The sequence below is a fragment of the Cibotium barometz genome, chromosome 24 (assembly GCF_041138505.1).
Source record: "Cibotium barometz isolate CiBa-2024 chromosome 24, ASM4113850v1, whole genome shotgun sequence".
NCBI lineage: Eukaryota > Viridiplantae > Streptophyta > Polypodiopsida > Cyatheales > Cibotiaceae > Cibotium > Cibotium barometz.
Window position 1 is genome coordinate 43073474 of NC_141069.1, and position 23581 is coordinate 43097054.

Below are 23581 nucleotides of genomic sequence, written 5' to 3' on the forward strand. Positions count from 1 at the left end.
TGGTGGACTCAGTGGGCTCATGCCCACACCAGAGCAGGTATGGCAGCTTATGTGTGGGACGAGTTCGTCTGCGACCTTAAGCAGCGGTTTCTACCGCCCCACTACCTTGAGCGACTCGAAGACGAGTTCAGGGGAGCGCATCAGAATGCGCAACTAGTCCTTCGGTTTGCCAATAAAATTTTGACCTTGTGTCTACAATTAGGCTTATCTGATTCGGACAAGAAAGGGCAGTTTTTGTATGGCCTGGACACGCAAATCCAATGGGAGGTGCGTATGTTTAGGCCAGCCACCTTTGAGGACGCACTCTCGCTTGCGCAGAGTGCAGAAATGAAACACAATGGTGGCAAGCCCAAGACTTCCCAGCCGGCTTTTCCCAAGGCTAACGCCTCGGGGGGCAAAAGCCAGAACCAGACGGGGTCTTCCCCAGGACAGAGCCCGGGAGCCTCTGGCTCCAAGAACTCGAACAATGTGTCTAAGCTTACTCCAGACCAGAAAGCGGAGGCAGGCAAGACAGGTGGCAAGTTGAGTGCTGAGGAGCTTTCTCAATACAAGGAGGAGGGTAGATGTTTCTTTTGTCACACAAAAGGACACACTTCTCGGGATTGTCCGAAGAAGCCTCCAAAGGCTGCCGCCGCCTCCACAGCTTCCGTGGTGAGCACAGCTCCCACACAGACCCCAGCGGCTACCCCTAGTTCTTCAACCCCCGGTGCTTCAGTTGGAGCAATTATTAGCCGGGAGCTCGAAGATAAGCAGAAGGGCGCCCATGACCGGGAGTATGAGCGCAACGAATTGCTCAAGTCCTTTGGCTACATAGGTGGCCAGAGAGTCGTCTTGTTTGACAGCGCGGCAGCACGGAGGATGTGGTCACAGAACAGGCCGCTAGGCGTGCCCGTTTCGAGCTGACTCCGGTGGACAAACAGGTTGAGGGTTTTAGCACAGGTATGACGACCAGCGTCAAGTATGAAGCTCTAGGTGCTAAGTTAGTGATTCAGGGCATAGAGTTTGTGCGTGACTTTATGGTTGCCCCTCTTGTAGGAGCAGACATAATTTTGGGTATCCAGTGGTTTCACAAGTTTCTTCCTGATGTCAAGTGGGACAAGCACACGTTCCAGATCGATCGGAATGTGTCAAACACCCCTGTGACCATTAAGTGTGAGCCAGGTATTCCAAACTTTCCGCTCATAAGCCACTTGCAGGCTAAGCGAGCAGTCAGGAAAGGCGCACAGTGTGCGATGATTTACATCCAGATAGCCCAGACGGTGGCCAGTGCTTCTGAGAAATACTCGGTTCTCCATGAAAAGTTCCAGAAGATTTTTCTTCGGGACAGTCTTTCTCCCCAGCTCCCCCCGTCCAGACCGGAGGATCACAAGATTGACCTCCTCCCAGGCTCGGAACCCCCGAGTAAGTTTCCATATCGCCTTTCTAAGGCAATGGAATCGGAGTTGGACCGCCAACTCCAAGAATTGTTGCAAGCTGGCTTCATCCGCCCCAACGTGTCGCCATTTGCAGCACCGATCTTGTTTGTCAAGAAGAAAGATGGGTCTTCTCGGTTGTGTGTCGATTATCATGCACTCAACAAGCTGACTATCAAGAGCAGATTCCCGATGCCTCGAATTGACTATATTCTCGAGCGGCTGAATGGAGCTAAGGTGTTCTCTAAATTAGATTTAAAGAGTGGGTACCACCAGGTACGGATTGTAGAGGGGGACATCCCCAAAACAGCCTTCCGTACAGAACGGGCCCACTATGAATTTGTGGTCATGCCATTTGGTTTGACGAACGTCCCAGCTACATTTAACCGTATGATGATGCGTATTTTCCGGGAGTTGATTGGAGAGTGTGTGTTCATATTCCTGGACGACATACTCATATTTTCAGCTACAGTTGAGCAGCATGACATTGATGTGGAGAAAGTCCTTAAGTTGCTGGAAAGCAACGAGCTCTATGTCAATGAAAAGAAGTCAGAATTTTATCTGTTCCAGGTACATTACTTGGGATATATAATTAGTGCCGAAGGCATTCGACTTGATCCGGCTAAAGTGGCCGAGATTGTTAACTGGGAAGTATCTCAGACCGCTTATGACATTAGATCATTTGTGGGTATATGCCAGGCATATTCCACCCACATTGACAAGTTTTTTGATCTCTCGGCAGACCTCACCGATCTGCTAAAGGGAGTGAAAACAAGAAGGCAAAAGATTCGAATGACTCCACGAGCGTTGGAGGCATTCCAGAACCTCAAGGTGGCTTTGTCAGAAGCACCTTGTTTAGCCCTTGCCTCGTGGGACGAACCATTTCAAGTGATCACCGATGCGAGTAACATCGCAATTGGAGGTGTATTGCAACAGAATGGTCATCCAGTAGCTTACATGTCTCGTAAGTTACTGCCCGCCGAGAAGAACTACTCAGTCTATGATCGTGAACTCCTAGTAGTTATACAGGCCTTGAAACATTGGAAACATTTCCTGTATGGTCGTGACTTTGAGGTTCGCACTGACCATCAGGCATTGCGCTGGATTCAGACGATGCCAAGTGCACAGTGGAGTGATCGACAACACCGCTGGAGTCAGATATTCCAGCAGTTCGGTGGTATGATTGAGTACCTTCCAGGAAAGGCCAATCCAGTGGCCGATGCTTTGAGCAGGAAGGGACAAGTATCTGCGATTCAGACCACTAGACTTGATCTTGTTGGTACAGGACTAGAAGACATGAAGCATTGGTACGCGGATTCCGAGGAATTTGGTACACAGTGGGAACAGGCATTGGATGCTACAGGACCATGCCATTTTCTGATACAAGATGGTTGGCCTTTCTACAAAGGCCGACTATGTGTCATTAAAACATTCCGGGCAGCTCTTCTCCATGATGCCCATGACGCCATTACAGGTGGTCATAGGGGCATGAATTCGACTCTGGAGAAATTAGAACGGCAATACTATTGGCCAAAGATGAGGCGTAATGTGTTTACATATGTACAACGCTGTGACATTTGTCAAAAGGTGAAAGCTCCTCGTGGAAAGAAGATAGGGTTGTTACAGCCTTTGCCAATTCCTGAGGGTCCTTTCCAGGACATTTCGATGGACTTTGTCACAAATCTGCCTCCCAGTTCGAGTAAGCGTAATACGCAGTGTTTAACTATTGTTGATAGGTTCAGCAAATTTGTTATGCTTATTCCTTGCAGGGCCAATGTGACCACCGAGGATGTTGCCCAGCTATTCATTCGGCATTGGTACCCAATTGGCGGGATTCCTAGGACCATAGTGTCAGACCGAGATGCCAAGTTTACCAGTCATTTTTGGAGGGCATTGTTCGATAATTTTGGTACTAAGTTGAATTTTTCCAGTGCATTCTACCCACAGACAGATGGCCAGACAGAGATATACGACCAGTTGGCCTTTGATGTGCTGAAGTGTTATGTCCACAATCAGCAAGGTAAGTGGGAATCGTTTTTGCCTTTAGTTCAAGCTGTTTTGAATGACTCTTTTTCTTCAGCTATTGGCAGGACTCCATATGAGGCAGCGTTTGGAAGGCCTTTCCAGTCGTTGTTAACCAGGACTTCGTCTTCAGTACCTGAGGCGAACAGAGTGACGGAGTCTTACCAGGAGATCCTAGAGTCCGTTAAAGACAGATTGGCTAAAGCGCAAGAGGCCTACACTCGACAGGCCAATAAAGACCGAAGGGACATGAAGTTTTTGGAAGGGGATTGGGTGTATCTTCGGATTATGAAGCAAAGATTGAAGCAGGTGGGCAAACGATGCCCAAAGTTGTCTTTCAGGAGCTTCGGACCATTTCCCATACGGAAAAAGATTAATGAGGTGTCTATGCAGTTAAAGCTACCTCCGAGTTGGACTATGCACGATGTATTTCATGTCAGTTGGTTAAAGCCATATGCAGGTCCACCCCCTTCAGAGGTCAAAGACGAAGCGGAACCAGACATTATTGATGAAGCAGAAGTAATGGTTCCAGAACAGATCCTTCTGCACCGTTTCAAGCATGGCTCAGGCCGAAGACTACGACAGTTCCTCACGAAGTTTCAGGACCGAGGAACTCATGAAGCGGTATGGCTCGACAAGGAATTTTTCGAAGACTATCCGGCATTATTGACGGATTATTTGGAGGCTATGCAGCTTCCATCAACTTAAGCAGAAGGGGATGTCACGTGCATCCCGCACTTGGATGCCACGTAGACATTTCTGTACAGAAGGTGCAGGACCTGGGATGGTGAACTGGTCCCATGTGAGCCCAGTCCGGTGTGTGGGAGAGATGGAATTAGGGTTTAGAGATTCATGTGGGAGACATACACAGAGAGAACAAGGGAGAGAGAGAGAGAGAGAGAGAGTTGTGGGGATAAGTCAACTCATGATGTGAGTGTGTGACTCCCCTATCACACATGTATATTGCACTAGTACACATAGTGCACTTAGTACATTAAAAGTACGAAGTGTACTATGTACTATAACTTGATGGGCATTGGATGAGGCCAGTTTCAGCCTTGACATGGCCTTGTATATTATCATGTACATGCTAATTTTTCTTTTCCTTTACTTAAGTGGGAGGTTGTTGGGATAAAGGCATACTGCCCACCCTTATAGTGTGTACAAGCCCATAAGTTATAGTACATAGTACACTTAGTACTTTTAATGTACTAAGTGTACTATGTGTACTAAAGTACTAAGTGTACTATGTACTATAACTTATGGGCTTGTACACACTATAAGGGTGGGCAGTATGCCTTTACCCCAACAACCTCCCACTTAAGTAAAGGAAAAGAAAAATCAGCATGTACATGATAATATACAAGGCCATGTCAAGGCTGAAACTGGCCTCATCCAATGTCCATCAAGTGTCTGCAATGAGCAAACCGCTCCGGAGGCAAACTCTTTGTCAACAGATCAGCCGGGTTGTCATCCGTATGAATCTTAACAAGCTGAATTTGCTTGTTCTCTATCACCTCTCTGATGAAGTGATACTTCACATCCACATGCTTCGTCTTTGCATGAAAAACAGGGTTCTTTGCCAACTGAATGGCACTCTGACTGTCACAATGCAACAATGGAATATCCCCTGTATAACCCAAATCAACCACTAACCGAGATAGCCATAATGCCTCCTTGCAAGCCTCTGTGGCTGCAATATACTCGGCCTCTGTAGTAGATAAGGCAGTGCACTTCTGCATCCTGGATATCCATGACACAGCACCTCCTGTGAATGTAAACACATAACCGGTAGTAGACTTCCGGTTATCTGGATGACCGGCATAATCCGAATCCGTGTAACCATGCACTAATGCATCCTGTTTGCCAAAGCAAATGCACATATCCTGTGTGCCCTTCAGGTATCTCATGACACCTTTCACTGCTTCCCAATGCTTCTTGCCAGGGTTGGCCATGTATCTAGAAACCACTCCCACTGCAAATGCAATGTCCGGCCTAGTAGCAACCATGGCATACATGAGACTGCCACAAGCTGAAGCATACGGAACCTTGGCCATATCAGCCCTGTCTCTATCCGACTGTGGGCTGTCCATAGCACTGAGTTTCACATATGGAGGCAAAGGAGTACTAGTCTTCTTCCCCCCGTCCATATTGAACCTCTGCAAGACTTTGCCAATGTATTTCTTCTGAGACAAATACAACACATGCTGATTTCTGTCCCGAAGTATCCGCATACCCAAGATGTGATTTGCATCACCCAAATCCTTCATATCAAAGGTTTGATGCAGCCTCTGTTTCAAGGTATCCATCTCCTTACGAGATTTTCCGGCAATCAACATATCATCAACATACAAGATGAGGATCAATAGACTGCCATCCAAAGCTTTCTTGGTGTACAAGCAATGATCTATGTCACTTCTCCTGAATTTCTGGGATTTCATGAATGTATCAAATTTATGATACCATTCCCTTGGTGCCTGTTTGAGCCCATAAAGACTCTTTTTCAGCTTGCATACAAGCTTCTCCTTTCCACTCACTGCATAACCCTCTGGCTGCTGCATATATATCTCCTCATGGAGATCACCGTGAAGAAAAGCAGTCTTCACATCCATCTGAATCAAGTCCAGATCATCATGTGCAACCAAAGCTAACACAGCTCTAAGTGTGGTCATTTTGACCACTGGAGAGAAGATTTCCTCAAAGTCCACACCATATTCCTGCTTGAAGCCCTTAGCCACTAACCTGGCTTTGTATCTTGGCTTTGCATCTGGTGCAACTTTGAGCCTGTAAACCCACTTGCATGGCAAAACCTTCTTGCCTGCAGGCAAATGCACCAACTTCCAAGTTCCATTTTTATGCAGAGAATCCATCTCTGACTTCATGGCACGCTCCCATAGAGCTTTGTCTGCCCTCTGTAAAGCCTCCTTATAACATGAGGGCTCCCCACAGTCAGTAAGCATCAAATAGTCAACCCCTGGAACTAACCTGTCAGGGGATCTGGAGGGTCTTGTGGACCTCCGTACCCAATGACCATCATTTGCAGGTTGCTGTCCAGCCTGCATATCACCCATTGGTGGCTCCTGTTCCATGCCATAAGGCTGAAAAATCATGCCCGGTATCTCCTCTAACTGTGGTATATCCATAGGGATATCTTCTGCCATCTCTGGCTGTCCATTTGGACCATTTTCAGCACCATTTAAGGGCTGGTTTTCTTGCTGTAATGGCTGATTTACAGCCCTTTGTTGTTGTCCATGATGTCCATCATCATCAAAGATGACTCTGCCAGGCTCCTGTTGCCTTGCAGGCTCCTTATACATGCATGTTTCATCAAAAATGACATCATTGCTGTGTATGATCTTTCTATTCACGGGATCCCAAAGTCTATACCCCATTTCACCTCTGTCACCATATCCTAGGAATATGCATTTATGAGACTTAGGATCAAGTTTGGTGCGCATTTCCCTGCGTATGTGCACGTACGCAACGCAACCAAACACTCTCAAGTGCTTGTATGACGGAGGCTTCCCTGTCCATACTTCCTCTGGCACTTTCCCACCAAGTCTCGTGTTAGGTGACCTATTTATAAGGTGAACGGCTGTCATAACAGCTTCAGCCCAAAAACCATGAGGTAATGCAGCATGTGACAACATAGAACGGACCTTCTCCTGAATGGTCCTGTTCATCCTCTCTGCTGTCCCGTTTTGTGGAGGATCATAAGGAGTAGAGAGCTCCCTCTTGATGCCTTTAGCATCACAAAAGTCCTGAAACTGTTTGGACATATACTCTCCACCATTGTCGGAACGCAAAGCCTTCAGTGTTTTGCCTGTTTGATTGTCAACAAGAGCAACAAACTTCTGAAACACTGAGAATGTATCACTCTTCAAACGAAGAGGGTAAACCCACACCTTACGTGTGGCATCATCAATAAAAGACACAAAGTATTTTGCCCCTCCCAAAGAAAGCTGAGGCATCTCACATACATCTGTATGCACAAGCTCTAACTGAGCATCTTTCTGTCCAAGAGCTTTCTTGTGGGGGCACTGTAGTTGCCTACCATATATACAATGCTCACAAAACTGAAAACTTGAAAACTTTAGAGAAGGCAAGTAACCCAAACGAGACAATTGCTCCATTCCTTTGACACTCATGTGTCCCAACCGGCTATGCCACATAGAGATTTCCGGCAGCTCGGTTGCATTTACATTAGCATGGTGACAAACACCTGCATGCATGAAATAAAGAGTGTCCACTTTAGAGCCTCTGGCAACAACCAGTGAGCCCTTACTAATTTTCCACTTTCCACGACCAAATGTGGTAACATAATCAGCATCATCAAGCTGTCCAGTAGAAAGCAGGTTCTTCTTGATCTCAGGCACATGCCTGACATCATGGAGCATAAGCTGTGAGCCATCTGAAAACACAAGCCTCACATCACCTCTGCCAAGAATCTTGCATGCATGGTTATCACCCAAATAAACCACTCCTTCATTGCCAGCAGTATACCTGACAAACAAGTCTCTGCAACCTGTGACATGAAAGGAGGCACCTGAATCAATGATCCATGAGTGCATACCATGACTACCTGTAAGAAGTGATTGGGCATCAAGTGAAGAAGTAAATAGGACCTCATCCTCACTGCCACCTGCATGTGACACATTGATTTCTTCAATCTTGACTCCACTTTTGCCCTTTGGCTTTACATCTTTGGCTTCATCTTTCTCTTTGTCTTTGCCTTTTCCCTTTTCCTTTTGATCATTTTTCCATTTGTAGCATTGCTTTTTAATGTGTCCCTTCTTGCCACAATAATGGCATTCCAAATCCTTTTTGGAGCGAGACTTGCTCCTTCCCCTTTCTTGGCTTTTTCCCCTTTGCTGGGATCTCCCACGTGCATTCATTGCATTGGACTTTCCAACAGAGTTGTTTTTCCTGTTCATCTCTTCTTGAAGAAGAGCACCCTCAACATCTGCATATGACAGCATAGCATGCGAATTGCTAGTGGCTGTCCTAAATGTGTCCCAACTCTCTGGCAAAGTGCATAACAGAAAAGTGGCTTTGAACTCATCGTCCATTGCCAACTTTTGATTAATGACCTGGCTGACAATACCATTAAACTCATTTAGATGGGCTGTCATAGACGCCCCTTCCTTCATCTGAAGACCTATGAGTTTCTTCAACCAATACACTTTGCTTGAGGCACTTTGTTGGTCATACAAGTCCTGCAATCTCTGCCACATTTTCCAAGCTGTCTTCTCTTCACGAATGCTGAAAAGTAACGAGTCTGACACAGACAACATGATAGTAGATCTTGCCAGCTCATCCATATCTTCCCACTCTTCAGCAGTAAGAGAAGCGGGCATCACACCCCTTTCTTTGATAGGCTTGTGCTGCTTTTTCTGGAGCAACACATTGTAGCACTGGGTTTGCCAAATATCATAATTATGCGAGCCTTTAAGCTTCTTGATGTGAAGCAATGAAGAGCTCTCACCTGTGGTTGCCATAGCAATATGCAACCTGTCAATGCCTGACTCCCTGCAAAATGTGCAAACACTGCACCAAAAGCACACAAAGTGCTCACTGTTGTTCTCCCAAGCTTTATCTCCCACTGCGGAAGCACAAATGCAACTTTTCTCCCACTTTATGTGATGAAATCACCAAAATTTGGTTGCTGCAGATTTTGGACAGCACCTTAAATGTGCTCTGTTGCCCTTCCAAAGTACTGTACAACAGTACCAATTGCTCACAAATGATGTACCAAACCTGTACCGGCAAGTACAGCAGCTGAAATTGAACCTTTTGGTCACTCAAAACAGTGTACAGCCATGCCAAAACTTGCACAAAGCTGTGCCAAGTCTGTACCAGCAGGTACAATAGCAATAAATGCTCTCTTGGCTGTCCAAATGAGTGAAAATCAGACTTTTACAGTCCCGTACACTGCATACAACAGTCCCGAACAGAAATTGGGCAAAAACCCCTTGACTGCAAGCTGATTTCTGAGGATTCAAGGCATAAATGTCTTGCCTGCTGCTTTGCCAAGCTTAACAAGCATAAAATCTTGAAAAGCCCCTTGATTTAAGATCAATTGCTGATCATACATGGTACATTGACGCACATGAAGGCATCCAGAGTGTTCACGATGCTTCCCCCTGGCCACATATACATCAAATACATGAAAGCCCCTTGATTTACAGGCACATTGAGTGCTTGTAAGGCATCAACACATTATCCACAGCATCAACTGCGATTGCCTGCATGCAAATCAACCAAATCGGCACAAAAGCCCCTTGATTTGCACTGCAATTTGCGGCAATTTTGCCCAAATGTGCGATTTTTCACATTACACAGCATGTATGAGTGCTTAATTGCACAATTACATCAAAAGCCCCAAATTTCGACATCCAATTTCCTGCAAATTGATCCTGATGGTGACCAATTTCCTGCAAATTGATCCTGATTGTGACCAATGTCACCCAATTTTGCCAATTTTGCTCAAACATTGAGCAATTGGGCACCTGTACCTGCTCAATTGTTGATTGTACTTGCTCAATTGCAAATCCCAAAAAAATTGAAGCAAAATACCTTGTAATTTTTTGAATTTCTCTGATTTGCAGGCTGAATTTTAGTTGTTGCAGGAGAAAAGGGGGGGGGCACTTCTTGTTGATGTTGATGCTGTTGCTCCTGCTTGTTGCTGTGGATTCGAGAAGCAATAAGGGCAACGGCGTCTGCACAACTGAGGCGGAGACCTCTAGCAAGGTGTTGGCTGATTGCACGTTCGCATATACGCCTGCTGTTGTATGGACGTAGATGCACGTTCGCCTGATTGCTGCCTTCGCATATACGCCTAGTTGTTGGCTACGCGGCCAGTTGTGCGTGCTAGCCTCCTCGCTACCTCAGCCACGCTACGGGTTCGCTACAAGCTTGCCTTCGCGCTATGTTCGCGCTGTTGACGCCCGCCTGCCTAGGACTCATGTTGCAGCTGACTCCATATGCACATATCCTGTGTGCCCTTCAGGTATCTCATGACACCTTTCACTGCTTCCCAATGCTTCTTGCCAGGGTTGGCCATGTATCTAGAAACCACTCCCACTGCAAATGCAATGTCCGGCCTAGTAGCAACCATGGCATACATGAGACTGCCACAAGCTGAAGCATACGGAACCTTGGCCATATCAGCCCTGTCTCTATCCGGGAAGAAGATGAGATGCTCTGATACCAGTTGTGTGGGAGAGATGGAATTAGGGTTTAGAGATTCATGTGGGAGACATACACAGAGAGAACAAGGGAGAGAGAGAGAGAGAGAGTTGTGGGGATAAGTCAACTCATGATGTGAGTGTGTGACTCCCCTATCACACATGTATATTGCACTAGTACACATAGTGCACTTAGTACATTAAAAGTACTAAGTGTACTATGTACTATAACTTATGGGCTTGTACACACTATAAGGGTGGGCAGTATGCCTTTACCCCAACATCCGGGACGAGTCAGCCAGGGATCCATCTCAGTCGTCCGAGGTCAGGTGTGCATTGTCCTGCACATGAGTCCAAGGTCAAGTGTGCACTGTCCTGCACATGAAACAGTGCCAGTCCGCGCTGTGAGTCCCTCTGGAATGATGTCAGATGTTCTGTGTATCTAGTTTGCAACCGGATGCCAGACCTCTGTGGGCATGTAGGTTTGCATGTAGAGATGGGGCCAGCCCATAGGGCTACCCCAGTGCGAAGATTTGCACTCTTAGTGTGGGCATGGGGGAGATGTAGAACCACCCCCAAGGGGCCAGGAGGGCCCAGGCTGTGCCCACCAGCCATGGCATGGGCTGGAAGGGCTGTCGGCCAGCCCTAGGGCTTCTGGACAGGCAGCCGATAGGGCTAAAAGCCCTACCCAGCAGGTCGGCCAGGTGTGGGGAGCAGTCCCACACCCATGCACAGGGCTGCCCAGCAGCCTGGCACTGTCCCAGCAGGCATGCGCAGAGTGGCCAGCAGGTTGCATAGTGTGAAAGCATATTATTGCTAAAGACCTAGTCGTGAGGCTTTTATAAAGCTGGCCGACTGGATGCTAAGGGGAGTATAAATACTCCAGCCAAGAAACAATGAAGGCATCTCAGTTTTCACCAAGTGCTCAAGCCAATCAAGGGCCAGTCAAGCCAAGGAGATTGCCAAGCAAAGGGGTGGACTTCTGAAGGTCAAGGGCAGGATTTTCCAGCCAAGAAAAGGTCAAGTTTCTGTATTTGTTTTTTAGATTTACATCATTCTAATAAAGCAAATACACCATCCGTGGTGGGGGCCCTACAGAGGGTAATTGGGACCCAATACTGTGTCCTCTCCATCTCCCCCTTCTCTCTCTATTTTCTGCACATCTCCTTTTAGTTTGTGCGTTAATTCCGTCGCGAAAAGAGTGTTGATTTCTGAGTTTTGAAGTACCGATCCTTCTCCGAAGCTTCCGCATATTACAAGTGCATCAATTGGACATTAAAACCGCATTCTTAAATGGGGATTTATAGGAGGAAGTATATGTAAATCAGCCCATTGGTTTTGTAGTTCCTGGTGAGGAACATAAAGTATGCAGATTACACAAAGCATTGTATGGGATAAAGCAAGCTCGAAGAGCTTGGTATGATAAAATACATGCTCATCTAACCAGCCAAGGTTATGTGAATAGTCCAGCTGAAAGCACATTGTATGTGAAGAAAACCGGTGCCGATATTCTCATAGTCATCTTGTATGTAGATGACATGCTCATTTTAGGTACTAGCAAAGCACAGATTTCAGATTTGAAAGCTGATTTGAAAGCTGAATTTGATATGTCAGATTTGGGGCCTTTACACTACTATCTTGGCATACAGTTTATGCATACAGATGATGGCATTGTTATGCAGCAAACTAAGTACATAAAAAGTTTGCTAAAAAGGTTTCACATGGATGAATGTAAGCCCATTTCTACTCCAGTAGAACCAGGTGTACGGCTTACTATGCATGATATTGGAGAGCCTTTTTTGAGGCCGGCATTTACAGCCAGGCAGTGGGATGTCTCATTTACTTAGTGTAACACGAGGCCAGACATATCTTTTGGGGTGTCTTTGTTGAGCAAATTCATGCACAGCCCAGGCACAAAGCATTGGCAAGCAATCAAACGCATTTTTCGTTATCTTCAGGGTACCCTGGATCTTGGTTTGTTCTATCCCAGGGGGGGCAGCTTGCAGCTTTATGCATACAACGATTCAGATTGGGCTGGTGATTACGATACCAGGCAATCCACCAGTGGGAATTGTTTTTTTCTTGGCAGTTCATGCATATCTTGGTTGAGCAAAAAGCAACCCACTGTTGCCACATCTACTTGTGAGGCTGAGTACAAGGCAGTTTTCACAGCTACAATAGATTGTGTATGGTTAAGGAGATTATTGGCTGATCTTCGTGAATGTTAGCAGACACCCACCACCATTCTCACTGATAGCCAGAGTGCTATGGCCGTGGCATGAAATCCAATATTTCATGCACGTACCAAGCACATTGAGATTCATTATCACTATGTCAGAGAGAGGTTACATGCAGGGGAGATCAGTTTATCTTACTGCCCTACACAGGATAATGTTGCAGATCTACTCACAAAGGCTTTACCTCGAGAAAAGTTGGAAGCTTTCCGCAAAGCTTTGGGCTTACTCTCATACAGAGAGTGATCTGCTACCTTGTACAGGTTCACACTTCCACTACAGGGGGGATTTGTAGGCATATGCTCACTTATGGTAGTGCTATGTGTGAACAGGGCTTAACCAAGGGCACTTTTTTCCATGTGGTTTTTCTGTTTGGATATCAAGTGTGAAAGGACACTCTACATATAATATTTTGTACTTCTATACTAAATGGATGTGACAAGGGTTGACTTGCATTTTGTGGCTACCACACTTTTGGCTCTCTCTCTCTCTCTCTCTCTCTTATTTCTGTGTGAGCTTCTCCATCCTACACCTAATCCTAATGTGCAGGTTTGTGTGTGTGAGTGTGTGAGTCCAGCACCAACAGTTTTGAAACTTCACAAGGTAACGCCTGACAACTTTGCCTGGTGCAAGCTTGCGTTCCTTGTGATACACAATCTGCTCTGGCTGCAAGATCTCCTCAAGCTCATCCACTTTTGGTGGATCCTCAATGACCGTCTCACTGGGCTCCGGCCCTACATACTTGCGAAGGAGACTCACATGAAAAGCATTGTGTATGTGCCAATGACTAGGTAATGCAAATCTGAAAGCCACTTCATTGAACTTCTCGATCACTCGAAAAGACCCATAGTACGTGGTTGCAAGCTTAGGATATGCACCCTCTTTGCCTGGCCTCTTTGCAAGTCTTGCTTTCTCAAATTTCAGCAATACCCAGTCATTCTCTTTAACATCCAATTGCCTTCTATGCTTGTCGGCAGTCTTTTTATGCTTGTCTTGTGACCTTGTAATAGATGTCTGTACGTGAGCAAAAGCAATATCCAAGTCTCTTACATACTCATCAGCTGCAAATATCTCATCCTTTGTGCGAAGGATGGGAGGCAAAACCACCTTACCATAAACAAGCCTTTCTTGTAGATGCATGCACCGTGTTGTATGCAAATTCCACAAGCGGTAAGTACTTCTCCCAAGAAGACTTCTGATCCGCCACATAACATTTCAAGAGATCCGACACAGTTGAATTTGCAGCCTCACTTTGCCCATTCGTTTGAGGGTGATAAGTTGATGAAAAGTCCAATTTGGTGCCCATATTATCAAAGAAGGCCCGCCAAAAGAGACTTGTAGTCCTGGGATCTCTATCCCCCACAATGGACTTCGGCATTCCATGATGCTTGAACACTTGTGCAAGATATATTTTAACCATATGCTCAGCTTTGATGGTCTTTTTGACCGGCAAGAAATGAGCTTGCTTGCTAAACGTGTCCACAATTGTCCAAATTGCATCATTACTCTATTGGGTCGATGGCAAGTCCATAATGAAATCCATTGTAATACTTTCCCATGGCTGCGTGGGAATAGGCAATGGCTGAAGCAAACCTGGTGTCTTTTGCTTATCAAATTTCGCCTTTTGACAGGTGATACATGCACGTACATGTGCCTTTATGTCCTTCCGCATACCTGGCCAAAAGAAATACCGCTCAATCATGTGCGTAGTAGGCATTATGCCTCTATGACCAGCATATGGAGGAGCATGGCACTCATCCAAAACCTTTTGCCTCATGTCAGACACCACACATAGGCAATTATCTTTCATGAGATAACCCTCTTTGATCACATATGAGGCATGTGCATGACCAGCCATCAAATCAGTCCAAATAGTGGCAAAATCAGCATCCGTATGATACAAATCACGTATGGTAGACAAGTCCCTATGAGAGGCAACCGAGATAGCTGCTACATACGGCTTTCGTGACAATGCATCAACCACTACAATCTTCTTTCTCGAGGTGTGCAAGATCTGAAAATGAATCATAGAGAGGAAATTGGCCATCCTCATATGCTTCTCTGACAACTTAGTTTGGGTAAGAAAATACCTCAAACTCTGGTGATCTATCTTCACAGTGAAATCATAATGTTTCCATATAGTAAGTGCATGAATTACAGCCAAGAGCTCTTTCTCATAAATGCCAAGAGAGAGCTCTCCATCATGCAATCTACGGCTCTTATAAGCCACGGCATGTCTCTCTTGATTAAGGACAACTCCTATGCAATTTCCAGATGCATCACATTCCACACTAAAAGGCTTTTGCAAATCCGGAATGATCAACACTGGACCATGAGTAGTTTCATCTTTCAATTTGAGGAATGCATCCCTCTCTACATTAGTCCATTTGAACTCGGCCTTCTTCTTTGTCAAATCATGCAAAGAAGAAGAAATCCATGCAAAGTGCCGAATGAACCTGCGGTAGTAAGAGCATAATCCAAGAAAACTACGGATCTCATGCATTGAACTCAATTTGGGCCAATTCCGAATTGCATCAATTTTTACAGGATTCATCCCATCTTTGGACACAATATGCCCAAGATAATGTATCTTTGACAAGAAGAACTCACTCTTCTTTGCATTTATGAAGAGTTTATGCTTACGGAGTTCTTCAAAAACAATGGCCAAATGAGCTTTATGCTCAAATTCGATCTTCGAGAAGACTAGGATGTCATAAAAAAAGATACCTGTAAATTTCCTGTACCCACGGAATATGCGATCCATCATTCTATTGAATGTAGTCGGGACATATGTAAGACCAAAAGGCATAACAAGATACTCATAAAGCCCAAATGCTGTCTTGAAAGCAGTTTTATGTACATCCTTAGGCACTACACGCACTTGATGATACCCACTCTTGAGATCAATTCGGCTAAAGCATGCCGATCCATCCAACTTGTCAAGGATGTCATCTATGCGTGGAATCGGAAACTAATTCTTGATGGTAAGCTTATTCAAAGCTCTATAATCCACACACATACGAAAGGATCCATCCTTCTTTTGAACCAAGAGGACAGGTGAACAATATGGGGAAGAGCTTGGCTGAACCAAATCCTTCTCAAGAAGCTCATTCACCTGCTTCATGATCTCCTCTTTTTGGGATGCACTTACACGATAGGTTGGCCTATTAGGTGGTGAGCTACGTGGCACGAGATCAATGCGATGATCTTCCGGTTGTACGGGTGGCAACTTGTTTGGTAACTCATCAGCGAAACAATCATTGTGCTGTTGCAAAACTTTCAGCCTATCATTACTAAGAGTGTTTACATGTACATTATTTTCCTCAACATGATCTCGTACAAAAATCAAGTACGCAAAAACACTCTTAGGGTTCTCACCCTTCCACAACCAATGACTTCTAGTAGATATGCAAGAATGAGATGAAAAGTGAGGTGTAAACACCTACGAGCTTCCCTCGTGCTCATTTTCAGCAATAATCAGCTGTTTCCAGCCTTCTACAATTTGTGCTTTGGGCCTACAACGTGTGATGCTCTTTCTTTCAGTCTCGCCTTGGAAAGCTAACTCCCACTCATACCCGGCTCTGTATGGTAAACCCCTCTCAGGACTTTGATGAGTCGTTGTATAGAAAATGACATCCCTACCTTTGAGAATCTTGCTCAAACCTTTTGGATTTGACCATAGGCTGCCATTGCAATTCCATATTGCTAACCTCAATTGTTTGGTCTTATAGACCCCCGTGTCCCTATTTGGGACGGCGCTTAGTGATAATGACCCTACCATCTCTGTAGATAGCCCACTTGCTTGCTCTATGGGCTTCATGAATTGTCACTATCATCTCACACCGGTGTGCCACTTGTGCTGGTGTGAGATCATGCCCTATGTACACCTGTGCGCCCTTGAGGGCAGCCCGTCTGTCTAAGAAATCTTGTCTGCTGGTGGCATCAGGGAATCTAACGATGAGGGGTTGCTCTCGTGTCATATCCTTGCGTGCCCTCCATGTATTTGCAATGAAAGGGGGGAGGGGGGGGGATCCCGTCCACTCCTATCATCTCGCAAAGTTTCATGGCATCTGCCTTGGGGGAAGCCACCACCTGTAGCCCCCACACGCACATAGAGGGCCCTATCCTTCCTGCGTTTCTCCTCCTCAAGAGTCACATATACGATGCTTTGTGGGGGTTTGTGCTTCTTCACCACCTCCACCCAATCTTTCTTGGTGGTCTGCAGTTCTTCCTGGAGCTTATTACTCGTAGCCTTCAGCTGCTCCAAGTCCGTCCTTAGACCTTCCTGAATATTCAGTTCCCCTTCCTCCACTGTATGGTCCTTGACACTAGCCTTTAGGGCTTCCATTTCTGCCCGGAGTTCCCCTGTCTGTCATGTGCATGTTTGCCCATGGACATATCCTGAAGCTAGTCGAGAAGGGGCAGCCAGAAAATGATGTAAGAAAACCAGAATTTAGGAGCATGCTGCTGTTTTGGCTAGTGTGGACTAGGAGAAGGACATGAAGGATGCTGTCGGCTGCATGAAAGGGTCTGTCGGCTGAACCAATGGACTGTCGGCTGTACCAGAGGGAAGGCGGCTGCAGGCGCATCAATATTTATGAATTATGGACCAGTTGGCTGGCCACCAGCAGTCGGCCAGTACTCCAAGAGTTCAAGGGCCTATCAATAGGCATGTTTGCTCATAGTCAAGATCATTCACTCCACTAGGGAGTGGGTCCAGCATTAGGACTATTTTGGGTGTTTCCACCTTTTCATGGAAGGCAGCCTATGGCTGTAGAACCTAGGTACCTTTTTGTACCATATGAATATACTGAATTTCCAGCTCTCTCTCTCTCTCTCTCTCTCTCTCTCTCTCTCTCTCTCTACTCTCCCTTCTGTCTGCGTATTTGCATCAGCATGTTCTAAGTGGTGTTTAGGGCTGAAAGAAGACTCTCAGAGCTTCTGCGTGTTACACTATCACTGGGGCAGCCGTTGGCATTGCCTGTTGTTGCATTTGGGTCTCTTTTCAACATCTGAAACTCCTCCTCTTGGTGGTTCACCTTTGCTGCCAATTCTTAATCTTGCTATTCTTGCCCTGAATCTCCTTGCGGAGGAACCGTTTTTCATGTTGGTTCAGGATCCTGTCCCCAGCACCTTCTTCTGCTTGCCCAGTGCCTTCTTGGTGCTGTCTCCCACAGTCTTGATGTATGCCTCCAGCTCCGATTGGTTTGTCCTGGCTATTTCCTCCAAGTTTCTGCCTTGGGGGCCAGTGCAACAACGGTGGATGGGCGCAAGGAGCACAGCAGCGCACCGAATTGGCATAGTGGCGGATGGGTGCGAGCAGGGTTTGCAACGGGGCGGCCACCATTGTGCAGCACAAACGGAAGAAGGGGAGAGAGGGGGGGGGGGGGGCGAGGGTGCTCACGCCATGTGCAAAAGAGAGAGAGAGAGAGAGAGAGAGAGAGAGAGAGAGAGAGAGAGAGAGAGAAGGAGAAGGAGAAGAAGACATATCAAGAGAAAATTAATTGCAGGTACCTTTTTGCCCCATGGTGGGCTCAGAAGTTTACTCCTCGGAGGTCAAGAAGACTGAAGTTTTAATGGAGAACTTCCGCCGTGCGATTGGACTTCGCATCAAAGAGAATAAGGAAGTTTACGAGGGTGAAGTAAGTTCTCTCATTTCCCAATATTTTTGAGGCTGCAAGTACATGTATATGTAAGTACTCATTTCAACGGTTTATCTATGAAAATTGTCTGTGGTGACATATCTTTATGCTTGAACTTGCATGTACACCTGGGTAGTGACATACCTTTATGCATGAAATTGCACCTACTCTTAAGTGCTGATGATGTGGGTGGGGATGAGTTTATGCTACGCATGATGGTGTTGTTGACTTTAAGCTTTGTGAGTAGACTCGCGTGGAGTCAAGATCACACTTTGGTTTTTGTTAAATTTGAGAACTAACCTGACTTTCCATTGGTGTATACATGTAAATACTATTTTCAAATTTCTAGAAAAACCGCTCAAAAAATTGCAGTGGTTGTTAGTTCTTGCATGTGTGTGTGTGTGTGTGTGTTCAACATGTGCATGCATGCATGTATGGGGCATTTTTGATTCCAAGAAACTCAAGAGAAAGCGTTTGAGGTTTGAGTATAGGGTATAGAGCTTGATACATTGCTATGATTTTGCAGGTTACAGAGTTGACACCGGAGGAGACAGAGAGTGCTACAGGTGGATATGGGAAGAGTATCAGTCATGTGATAATTGGACTGAAAACTGTGAAGGGAACCAAGCAGTTAAAACTCGATCCAACAATCTATGATGCCTTGATTAAGGAGAAGGCAAGTTTTTAATGGTAATTTGTAATCATATCGAGAGCTTTTCTGTTTGCTAATCATATTCATAATTTATTATTTATTTGTCTCTATTATGTTTGCAGGTGACAGTAGGAGATGTTATCTACATAGAAGCTAATAGTGGTGCTGTGAAACGGGTTGGTCGGAGTGACGCGTTTGCCACAGAGTTTGATCTAGAGGCAGAGGAATACGTCCCTCTTCCGAAAGGGGATGTACACAAGAAGAAAGAGATTGTACAGGTACTTGAGCAGCTAAATTACTAATGATACTACTTTTGATGCTAATGTATATTAGCTATTGTAACATTTAGTTGGTCTTTTGCAGGATGTTACTTTGCATGATCTGGACGCGGCAAACGCCCGACCGCAAGGTGGACAGGATATTCTATCATTAATGGGCCAAATGATGAAGCCCAGGAAAACTGAAATAACTGAAAGGCTTCGGCAAGAAATAAATAAGGTTTCTTTTATGTTGCTGTTTGTTGTCAAGATAATGTTCTCTCTCCCCTTCAAAAGGAAGGGAGCATGGAAGTAATGAGAGTCCAACTCTCATTTTTAGAGTTTTTCTTGTGTTTGATTGTCTGTGATATGGCGGAGATTTTTGAGGACTTGAAAACAACCCTAGATCCCATAGGTAGAGTATGCATCTTGGAAGAAGAATGTATTATTGTTCCCTGAAGACCAAGTATGGTCTAACAGATCACTACAAAATTATATTAGATGTACCTGGTGTGCAGAGTGTGCACAAACCAATTGTGTTAGTGTGTCATCAGATAAGGTACAACGAATTGGCCAGTTTGTAGAACAATTGTTCGAGAAGATAACCTTACTGATCAAGCACTCGTGCAAAGTAAGTCCTGGTGTATAATATATAATGCTAAGCTATTTCTTTATTCAATGCAATGAAATTTAAGTGGCTCCAAAATCATGCAAATCATGAAGAAACCAGGGTTTTTCCCTTCCAAGTAAGTATGAAAATAGAATGCCCTAATGCAACCAACTTCAAATCAAAATAAATAATAACAAAACTAACACATACAAGGCTCCAAAACTGTATGTTTTTCTGAGTGTCATGTTCTAATCAACATCGGGCAATATTGGGTGATCCCAATAGCTTGGAAGTGATGGAAGAACGGAGCTAAGCCCTAGGCTAGTTCCCGTGGTGCCAAATATGTTCAATTCAAGAGCTTACTTTAGCCTTTGCCAAATCATGTGTCGTTGGGTCTTGTCTTCGAGTCCCAATGCAACCCCCGGGATGTGTGTATGCTAGCTTATCCACCGCATCCTTACTCCCTTGTCACATTGGAGTGCTCCATGGCTATGGGGGTGAAGGAAGAGCTCTCTTTGCCTAGATGGAGGCAAGTAGAGATTGGCCTTGCGGTGGTTCTGTCTCACGAAAGGTGGATGAAGAAGAAGCTAATGAGAGGGATCAACCAACAAGCAAACCTATTCAAGAGGTAAACCATCTAGCATGCAAGAATCCAATAGAGCACATGCAAGCAAGAGTAGAGAGAAGAAGAGCTCACAAATATTCTATTGCAAGGGAATGAATGTGTATTGCTTAGTGCTAAAATTGATTTACATACAAGTGACGAGTGTTCACACTAGGTGTATTTGACATTAAGCTGACATGTTCCAGTGTTGTCTTACAAAAGATAAGTGCCCGTCAAGCGGGTGAGATGGTGGCAAAGCGCCTTATGGTAGGTTGGGCGGGTTAAACCATCTTAACCTACAAAGTGGTTAACAATAGTTATTGGGGTCCAAGAGGTCTCTTGCCTTGTAGATGAGGACAATGGTGTGGGGAGTCCAAGATGGGAGAAAACTCTCACAAAGAGTCCTATTAAAGATGTGAGCTAGGATAGTGTGATATGTGGCTTATGTGGAAGTATTCTTTCAATGGAATAGAGAAAAGAGTTTGCTTAAAGTGTGTGCTAAAATTTGCAGAAATGATTAAGGAGAGAGAGAAGGCTTCGAACTCCTGTTGTTGAGTTTCCTCCATGTGTGGAAAATGTTCCTTAACGATGGCTTGATTTTGAGCCCATTCAGCTGTGAGGGAAGCCTGTAGCCTCTCAAACTTGATCTCTTGATGAAGGGCATCAACCTTGCACCTCACGAGCTTCAGCCAGTCATCTGGCCTCATTTGCACAAGCCTCCTCTTAGAGAGTATGGCGGAATTGTTCCAACTCCATGAATCGTTGTTGAGGATTGGCCTCCGGATCAGTCACGTGCATCCCGCACTTGGATGCCACGTGGACATATTTGAACAAGAAGGTGCAGGACCTGGAGTGGATAACTGGTCCCATGTGAGCCCAGTCCGGGACAAGTCAACCAGGGCTCTACTCCATGCGTCCGAGGTCAGGTGCGCATTGTCCTGCACATGAAGCAGTGCCAGTCCGCGCTGGGAGTCTCCCTCTGGAATGATATTAGTTGCTTTGTGTGTTTGGTTTGCGACCAGATGCCAGACCTCTATGTAGAACTTAGGTTTGCATTAGTCTGTGCATGGGAAGGCCTTTGAGGCTACCCTAGAGAGGGCCAGGAGGCCCAAGAACAGTCCAGTGTGCTGCAGCCCCAGGGGGGGCCTGAACAGCAAGGCGGCCAGTGTTGCAGGCCTGGGCAGCCCAGTCGGCCAGCCTCAAGGCTGGGCCAGACTATGGGCTAGCCCATGGGCTGCCAGCCAATCTGGCTGGGCAGCCCACATAGGCTGCGCAGGACTGCCCAGCAGTCCATTTAGTGTGCAGCCTGGCCAGCTTTTAGTTACAGTGTGAAACGACCATATTAAGGGGCAATAAATGCCTTTTCATCAAGTCGTGGAGAGATTATTTAGCCAGCCGACCAGGTCTAGAAAGGGGTATAAATACCCAAGGCATAAATTCAGTCCATCTATCTCATAATTCACAAGGTGCTGCAGCTACTCAAGGGCCAGGACAGCCAAGGGAGAAGCTAACGCAAGGGTGAAGGTTCGAAGGTTAAGGGCAGAGATCTATCTCAGCCAAGAAGTCTTTTATTTCAGATTTTGCATCATTGTAATAAAAGCAAAATACACCATTTTGGTGGGGGCCCTATTCGGGACCCAATAATGTGTCCTTTTGTCCCTCCCTCTCTCTCTCTCTCTCTCTCTCTCTCTCTCTCTCTCTCTCTATTTTCTGCACATCTATTTTTAGTTTTGTGTGTTATTCTTGTCGTGAAACGTATGCTGATTTCTGAGCATTGAAGTTACCGATCTCCCCCGAAGCTTCCGCATGTTGCAATGGTATCAAAGCCTACTTCAAGTGTAAAGATTCAGTAAGAAACCAAATTTTTTTTCTCGCTCGTGTGGTTGGCTTTCAGACTCCGGTGGACCGCCCCTTTTGGAGTGACTCCTGTTCCTCGAAGGACGGTTGGTTTTAGTTTCCGGAAGCCTCCCACACACACAGTGGATGGTTAGATTGTGCTCCGGAAAGGTAGTGCATTTTCTTGCTATGGCGAGCTACGACGACGAGAGAGAACAAGAACCTTGGGACCGAAGTGCACCAGGCAGTCCATCTAGGGAATCAGGCATGAGTGTACAACAGATGTTCCAAAAGATGATGCGAGCAATCGCAGAATAGAGTACCAAGTTGGAAGAGCAGAAGTTGCAGATACTGGCTCTGGAAGAGTGCACACGTTCTCTGGCTCCACGTTTTCCGTCTCCTCCTCCCTCTCCTTCCGTTTCCCAGATCCTCTACACAGGGATCCTTTCGAAGGGTCACGATTGCAGCCGAGTTCGATGCTTGAGTTGCAAATACGTGCAATGGAGATTCGACAACGTGAAGACGACGCCATGCGATGCATGAAACATGAGCGATACCTTGCGGCTTTGGACGCAAGACTGACACCAGCGGCTTCCCCAAATCATTTTCTTAAGAAAATGAATTTTAGTAAGTATAATTTTATTCATGGTTACATCAATTTGAAGCCTACTTTGCCGTAGTTCGAAAAAGTGATACTGACAGGGTGATCTTAGCTAGTTGTTACTTGGAAGGTGAGGTCATTCCTTGGTAGACCTAGTGGGCTCATGTCCACACCAAATTAGGTATGGCAGCTTATGTTTGGGACGAGTTTGTCCGTGACCTTAAGCAGCGGTTTCTACCGTCCCATTACCTTGAGTGACTCAAAGATGAGTTTAGGGGAGCACGTAGCGAGTCCTTCAATTTGCTAAGGAAATTTCAAAGGCAGTTGGGCTTATTTGATACGGATAAGAAAGGGCAATTCTTATATGGCCTTGACACGCAAATCCAGTGGGAGGTGCGTATGTTTAGGCCAGCCACCTTTGAAGACGCACCCTTGCTTACGTAGAGTGCTTAAATGAAGCACAATGGCGGAAAGCCCAAGACTTCCCAGTTGGCTACTCCCAAGGCTATCACCTCGGGGGAAAA

General features: G+C 45.7%; 1 protein-coding gene across 1 annotated transcript in view; it reads left to right on the forward strand.

Moving 5' to 3' along the window:
* LOC147625331 (ruvB-like protein 1) overlaps positions 1-23581 on the forward strand; it is a 48800-nt gene that overhangs the window by 10909 nt on the left and 14310 nt on the right. Inside the window, exons 3-6 of the mRNA XM_086818652.1 lie at positions 18366-18497; positions 19024-19173; positions 19272-19427; positions 19513-19647. Of these exons, the coding sequence (XP_086674778.1) occupies positions 18366-18497; positions 19024-19173; positions 19272-19427; positions 19513-19647 (573 nt within the window). The remainder of the gene's footprint in view (positions 1-18365; positions 18498-19023; positions 19174-19271; positions 19428-19512; positions 19648-23581) is intronic.